Source organism: Gekko japonicus, unplaced genomic scaffold, assembly GCF_001447785.1.
Source record: "Gekko japonicus isolate JY-2015 unplaced genomic scaffold, Gekko_japonicus_V1.1 scaffold1164, whole genome shotgun sequence".
NCBI classification, from domain to species: Eukaryota; Metazoa; Chordata; class Lepidosauria; order Squamata; family Gekkonidae; genus Gekko; species Gekko japonicus.
The window spans coordinates 300,459-308,415 of NW_015160873.1; the positions used below are offsets into that span (position 1 = coordinate 300,459).

General features: G+C 43.2%; 1 protein-coding gene across 2 annotated transcripts in view; it reads left to right on the forward strand.

Annotated features, from left to right (window-relative positions):
• The window catches only part of NT5DC3 (5'-nucleotidase domain containing 3), a 52,268-nt gene extending 45,115 nt beyond the window's left edge, over positions 1-7,153 (forward strand). Inside the window, exons 14-15 of one of the 2 annotated variants that reach the window (XM_015422661.1) lie at positions 2,003-2,217; positions 5,178-7,153. In XM_015422661.1, the coding sequence (XP_015278147.1) occupies positions 2,003-2,217; positions 5,178-5,212 (250 nt within the window). In that variant the 3' untranslated portion in view covers positions 5,213-7,153. Of the gene's footprint in view, positions 1-2,002; positions 2,474-5,177 lie in introns of those variants that run through there. The other variant, XM_015422653.1, reaches the window with a different exon arrangement.
• Positions 7,154-7,957: the final 804 nt, after the last annotated feature.

Genomic DNA, 7,957 nt, shown 5'->3' on the forward strand with positions numbered 1-7,957 from the left:
AGACTTGGGTCTACGCTTATATCTTTACTGCTGTACACTGTCCTTTTGTCATCGACTCGTTTGGGGTTAAAGCGTTTACTTGATCGCTGCTATGAATATTGTGCTGCCAACTACCTGGAGTTAAATTATGAGAAGTCCAAAGTAGTGGTCTTTTCCAACTCCTGGAAGTTTCATGACTGGAAAATCAATGGCCATTCCTTGGAACGGGTCAAAGTCTTTAAATATCTTGGTGTTCATTTTCAATACAAAGCCTCTTGGGTATGTCACCGAAAAACAGCAGATACGGCCAAAGTAAATGCGGCAGCCGTTTCCAAATTTTATTTTTCAGGAAGAGGTAACCAGTATATACCTGCTGCTTTAAAAGCCTTTAATGCTAAAATAGGAGCCCAGTTATTATATGGGGTGCCTATTTGGATCAATACAACTGGAAATCTCATAGAACAGCCTCAGTCCTATTTCCTGAGGAAAATCTTTGGGGTGCCAATGTGTGTCCCCTATGCAGCTTTATGCCTGGAATGTGACCAGAAGATGCTGATAACTAAAGCATGGCTAATTACAATTAAGTATTGGCTTCGCCTTCTTTTCAATTCGGACCCTTCTAGTTACACCTATCAGCTTCTACTGGAATCTAATGACTCTAACTGGATTACCTATATAGAATCCAAAATTAAATCCCTGGATATCACCTTAGATTCCTTACTCCTTACTTCCGAACATGAGGCTTTTTCAATTATAAGAGCCAATCTACTTTGTTCTGAGCTACATTCACTGTATAATGCCGCTAATAAAACCTGTTCACCCCTGTATTTTGGAATATCTCCTAAAGTCGGCCAAGCTGCCTCTTACCTGTACTAACTTCACACCCCCAAACTCCGTAGAGCCCTCTCTTTGGCGAGATTCAATGTATTACCTTCGGCCTTATTATCTGGCCGCTTTCAGGGTGTGCCCTTTTCTGACCGCTGTTGCCCATGCACAAATGATAATATCAAAACGATTTCCCATGTCTTGTTTCAGTGACCCTTCTAACCATGCGCTACGACTGAAATTTCTGAATTTTACTTTGGCTCAACTAGAAGAATATCCTGATTGCCTAAAGATCCTTATTCTTCTTGATAATCCAAACCTTCAGATAATGGAAACTGTTGCTAAATTTCTTTTTCGTGCCATTTCTATTCGCCCTTTATTTAATTGATGGGTATACTTACTTGCAGGGCTTTTTTTGTAGAAAAAGCCCAGCAGGAACTCATTAGCATAATAGGCCACACCTAACAGCAGAAATTCATTAGCATATTAGGCCACACCCCTGACAGCACAGCTCATTAGCTTATTAGGCCACACCCCCATGCCTTCCCTTGGCTTGCCCAGGCAAGCCCCCCCCCGAAGGGAATGCAGTTTAAACTGCCTTCCCTTGGCTTGCCCGGGCACCTGCAGCTGTGGGGAGCCCGGGCAAGCCGGCCCTTGGAGGGGAGGGGAGGCAGTTTAAACTGCCTTTCCTTGGCTTGCCTGGGTGCCCCGCAAGTGCGGGGCACCCGGGCAAGCCGACCCTTGGACAGGCCAGTGGGAGGCATTTAAATGCCTCCCCGATCCTTCCAGGGACCCCCGGCCCTTCTGCCTCGGAGTCATGGGGGGGTCGCTCTCCAGGCCTTCCCTCTGTAGCCACACACGCAGAGGTTTTGGCTGTAGTGGGCGTGGCCAACTCTGAAGCCAGACGGAACTCCGTTCCTGTGCGTTCCTGCCCCAAAATAGCCCTGCTTACTTGGTAATTCCTTGTTTCTGTATTTTGCAGATATTATTCTATGCTGTGGTTGTTTGGTTACATGCCAATAAAGGTAACTGGACTGGTATAAACAATCTGGTTTGAAACAAGCAGAAGAGGATATTTTAAGATTAACCAGAAAGGATGGGGGGGGCATAAACAAACTTTTTAAACTAATGTACTGACGATTCTTTTTTAAAAAGTCTTTTCTTCTCTCTGTTTTTTTCTCTCCCCGAACTCTTCCAGAGAATTGACCAGGAACTTCTTCAACTCTCAGTTTGGAAGCTTGTTTAGGACTGACCAGAACCCGACCTACTTCTTAAGACGCTTGTCTCGCTTTGCTGATATTTACATGGCATCGTTAAGCTGCCTTTTGAACTATGACCCTGATTACACGTTTTTTCCAAGGAGGACTCCTTTGCAGCATGAACTCCCCACCTGGTCAGACCAGCTGTGCACTGGTACATTCAGAATACCGTTTCTGCAAGAGATGATTCAGCTCAAGTAGGGCCCAAGTCGCTCCTCTCCCTTGTTTTTGTAAGGTCAGGCCTTTTAAACCATCTTCTTCACCCCCTAGTTGCTCAGTAAGTTATATTTATTAGAACACAAAACTATCTTAAAAAGGATCCGTCTCTTCAATAATAGCTGCAACAACTCTATTTATTGTATATGCTTATGAAGCATACAGTTTCTAGTTAGTTGAGGTTTCCCTTTTTTTTAAATTATGGGATAGGGCTTTTGGTTGTACTGAGACGAAAATGGATTTGCTTGCCCCTTCACTGTGTATTTACTGGATTTGCACGTAAATCCGTGTTTAATATTGCCCCAGATTTTTGGCTTACAGTGAAGGCACTGCTTTGTGCTTGAGGCATGTCTTGAAATGTATTTTAATTTTCTACAAATGTAGCTGTTTCCTGCCAGTTGTGGGAAGAGATGTTAAAATCCCTCATGTTTTCAAGCCATGTAAAAACAGAAATCAAAACATATTCTATACATATCAAGTCTAAATTCTTTTATTTTGTACTTTAAGCACATGGAATGTGTTTTCTCTCACAGCAAAGGAGATTTCCGCACGGAAGCAGGCTTCTGTGTATATGTGTTGATGCTACTCCATATTTAATGCTCGTGTGTGACCCAGTGAACTGGCCAGGTGCATTTTTTTATGTAAGTGGGGAGGTCTGTCTCCAAATGTGGCTACTAGTTATGCAAAAGCTGGATCAAGGCCAAAATATATAACTGGCACCTAATATGGATTACTAGTGTGTTTGTGAAATATGACCCTTTTTTAGTTTTTATCCTGATGTATGCAAGTGTACCCAGTGTTGAAAAGTGAGTTGCGATCTTTCATAAACAAAGATGCATAAGCATATTTTTAATGCCACCAAGGTTGAAATCAGCAACACTGAAGCATAAGTACCTCACATGGGCCTCATATTTATGTAGGAATAGAAGAAATGCATGTTTCTGGAACTACAGCTCAACAATACATTGCACCATTAAGAACTAGCTGTACTTGTGCACTATACAGAGCCAGTCTGGTGGAATGATTACTGTATGACAAGGGTTGGAGAGATCTAGATTCAAATTCTTACTGAACAATGAAACTCCCAGCCCAGCCAACCTCATAGGGTTGTTGCAAGGATCAAATGAAGGAAGGGCAAAAGCATGTACACTGTTCTGAACTGCTTTCTACTGAATCGGGCCCTTGGTCCACCAAGGCGAGTCTTGTCTACTCAAACTGGCAGTAGCTCTCCCGTGTCTCTGGCCAAGGCTTTTTGCATCACCTACTGCCTGCCTGGTCCTTTTAACTAGAGATGCTGGGCATTGAGCCTGGGACATTCTGCATGACGAGCAGATAGGTGTTCAGCCACTGAGCCATGGCCCCTCCCCTGTGCCACAGCACCTCAGTGGTACAGGAATCCCAGTGTTAAATATTTTGCTGCTGTTGGCCTAGGTCATAGAGAAAATGTGAATGAAGGGTCATAATTCATGGTCTTAACCACTGCAGTTATTCAGTTGCACAAGTCTTGCAATTGTATTTCATAGGAAGAAAGTCCCATTGAACTGTGAACAGGTGGTAGACAGAGCAGTTGTATGGAGGCAATTCCATGTGGCTCCTCACCACACCGGCAGTATATTGTGGCCACTGTTACTTTAATACCTGGCAGGCTGACTTTTCACGGCCGCATGAGTCCTTCTCCATAAGGAAGTTTCACTGCTGTAAAAAGTTACTACACAAGGCAACCAAGTCACAGTGCTTAGGATAGCAACATGGCCTAGTAAAATGCTACAAGATGCTGCTCTGGTATCACATAACTAAAAACGTCTACTAAATACTCATAAGCCTGCAACAGGCTAAATGTGGCTACCCCTTTAGATAATCCGCTTCAGAAAAATGATGGACTTCAACCTCCAACCTCTCACTCTTCGTTTGTTGCACATCTATCCTTCCCTTCCACCAAAAAAACCGTGGTGTAGTGCAGGGGTCATTTCGTAGAAAAAGAGGAGCAGGAGCTCATTAGCATAACTTATTTGCATATGCCACACCCCCTGACATCACCGGAAGTGTGTCAGAAGGCCACACCCCCACGGCTCAGGCTCCACTGGACTGTTTTGGATTGCTAGCTATTGGGGGGGGGAGAACATGCAGACCTGTCCTCGCAGAGGAGGGAGAGCTTGTACCTGAATAAAACTTGGTCTTAAAGGTGCCACTGGACTGTTTTGGATGGGGGGGGCTCTGCAACTTACCTGGCTGCTTCTTGCTCTGACTGAGGGCTGCTGGGAGCAGGGGGTGCATGTGCCCATCCCCTGGGCTCTTTACTGCTGGAGCTCCGCTCCTGTGTGCTCCTGCAGGAAATGACCCCTGGTGTAGTGTGTATGGTTCTTTCCTCCTCCATCTTATTATGATGGGTACATTGACATGGTCCTATGGCTTCTATGTTATCCTCCCAACAAGCCCGCCTAGTAGGTTAGGTTTAGAGAGGGTGTGTGATAAGCCTAAACTCAGTGAGGGAGCTTCTTGGCAGAGGGAGGATTTAAACATGGGTCATTTCAGTCCTATGCTGTTGCCAGTCCCTGTACCCCACTGAGTCTCAATTGGTAAGCCAAAGGAAATCAGTATTACCATAGATTAGGATAAGTTATTGTTTTTAATGGAGGAATAACTCTAATCCTAAACCTGTAACATAGATAACAGTTTCCTTGGATGGGAGAGAGTTTTGGCAGAGATGAATTTAAAAACCACTGATTCAGAATTTTTGTAAAACAATGTACTTTTTCAAGAAGGGGATCTCAGTCCATAGATTTTTGGTGAACTAGCTGTATAACATTCCTCATTCTTTAAACTGTTTTGTAACCATTTTGTATACATTGTTTTCTAAAACCAACCAAAATACAGCAAGAATTCTCACTCTCTTTTTAGGCAGCCATTTGATTCCCAAAATGGTGGTCAGGTAGACGTGTTTCTCAAAGTTTGTAAGTATTTTATGTATATGAAAGATCTGAGGTTGCTTTTCTGATATTGCTGAATTAACTCTTTGTTGCATAATTGAAGAACAATTTGCTGGCATGACTCCATTGTGTTCAAGATTGTAATTCCTTGAAACAGACTTCTAAGTAGGGCTGATCTGACTTTTCTCACCTTAAGTAGCAGTATTGTAGGAGGGAGGGGAGCAACCACCCCCCAAGAATAAAACCTCCCTTTTGTACTGTCTGTAGCTGTTGTTGCCTCTGGTTTGACACCATTTTGCGTGCACACCTAACTAGGGGCTAATGAAGCACATTTAGACTGAGGGCAAGTACTTCTTACAATGGTGATAATGGTTATCCTAGTAGCCAGCTGGGGATCATGTTAGCAATTGAGCAGTTCTGTGGTGGTCCCCCAAAAGGGTGCCTTTGACATAGATAAAAGATTTGCATTAAATTCCTTTCCCCCTCCTCCTCCTCTTCAGTTCAGCCATACTTCTAAGGATTCTGATTTGCTGGCCATGTAGCCTAATGGTGATCGTGTATGCAAGCAGCTTGAGCTTGTCTGTTGGTATAGCTGGGTGCATTGAGTACTGTATGCACTTAGATATATCACTATTGATATGCAATGCATGACTTCCATAGGCTGTTTTAAAACAGCAAGCATTAAAGAAGAATCACCTATGTTCTGTCAAAATACTTACTTCTGGTAATTTGTTACCCTTAAAAAAAAAAACACAAACCTCAGCATTGTAAATCTAGGGGTGGCAGACTCAGGACTGAAAGCTAAAATGGGACTTGATATTGTTCGGAATACATCCAAAGCCCTTCGTATAAGATACTTGATCATTTTTATTTTAGTTCATTTATAACTTGTCTTTCTCCCCAGTGGAGACCCAAAGTGATATACATAGTTCTCCTCCATTTTTATCCTATCAGTAGTTTTTTCAGAGGACTGTTGCAGTAACACTTCTTAAAACATAGGATCTGCCAGAAATGTGGAGTTAGCGTATAACCCGGGGTCCACAAACGTTTTAAGCCTGTGGGCACTTTTGGAATTCTGATACAACATGGTGGGCACAGCCACAAAATGGCTACTGCAGGAGGTGAAGCTAGCTACCAATTGGTTGCCCCAGCTTACCTTCAGTCACACAGTGAGGAACCTTGTGCCATGGTGGCAGCTACTGCCAAAGCAATATTTTAAAAAATCTGCACAACCAATCAAAAGCCTTGCTGGGCAAAAGCCTCAACTGGCCCACCCACTCCCTAAAAGCACTTGACAGGGGCCAGAAGACTTGGTGGATGCCATAGCGCCCTCGGGCACCACGTTGGGGACCCCAGGCATATCCTGTCCAATGGTGTTCAATGTGTGCTCCTGCTTACCCACCAGTGATTTTTGAACTGCCTTGGAGAAAGGTTCTTCTGTTGCAGAATAAAAAATAAACTTTGTGTTCTCTGGTGCTGATCACTGCTTTAATGTTAGCACACTGTACAGTAAAAATGGATTTGCATGATAAGTGATGTTTTGTTGTTATGGGGGGAATACCCTTGCACAAAAAGCAGCAAAAACTAACATTAATTGGTGTTTGCGCTCTGATAATAACTCTTGGACATTGTAATCAAGTTTTGAAACTGTTAATGTCCGTAATTTCTTTATTGTGCTATGAAGATTCTTGTCTGTGTATTTTTTGAACACCAAAAAATGAGGCAAACAGCAGACGTCTTGACAAACCGAAGGCTAAAGATATGAATGTATAGGAGGGAATGTATTGTCAAGCAAAAATAGCGCTCTTTTTGTATTAACGTTTTCATGGTATAAGTGCACAATAATAAAATGTCTTATCTACTGTTTAGGCTTAAGTGGTATGGGAGTCATAATACACGGTGTGCATTGAAACAGGAGAACTACCTGGTCAGTTAAATAAAGTCGCATTGGGCTCATAACACACAGTTGAAATTCCAATGGAATTTAATGTATGGGGTTTCTTTGTTTTTGTTTTGCAGTCAAGTCACAGCTGACTTATAGCGACCCCTAGTGGGGTTTTCAAGGCAAGAGACATTCAGAGGTGGTTTGCCACTGCCTGCCTCCCCATGGCAACCCCAGACTTCCATGGTGGTCTCCCATCCCAGCGCCAGTCCTGCTTAACGCCCAAGATCACCTTTCAAAACTTTGTTGTGTCCACAGAAGAAAAGGCACGGTTTAGTACTGTTTCTAGTGTATGGGTGAGGGGGTAGCAGGAAAACTAAATACTAGCGACTTTAAAGTAGTTTCTGTGGGTCAAAAACACTTTACAAATGATGTGGCACTTGGGAGTGCAGTCTTTGATTCTAAGAACGTAAGTAGCTGAGTTGGTTCATGGTAAAACCCAGAAACAAAAGCCATGCAGTGTCTTTCACCGCAGCCAATCAAAATGAAAGCTTGCACACTTTCAGGTTCTCCAAAAATCTTCATCAGGTTGGATGCTGAAAGATAACCCCTGCCCCCTTACTTTGCTTTTAAGCCTGCACACTCTGGAAGTATAGAATCCTCCCTCCAGTACATATGTGCTCCGAAGCCCTCATAGTGGCACAAGACTCCTATGACTCTGTCCCAAAGAAGACGTTTCTGAAGCTGTTACTTCCCTGACTTGTTGCCTTTATGCCAAGTTAAAGCTTTAAGGGGATCATCTTTGAGTTCCTTGTTAGTGAGAGTATTTATAATGTGGATAAGCTTTCATGGAAAAAGCTTGCCTGTTA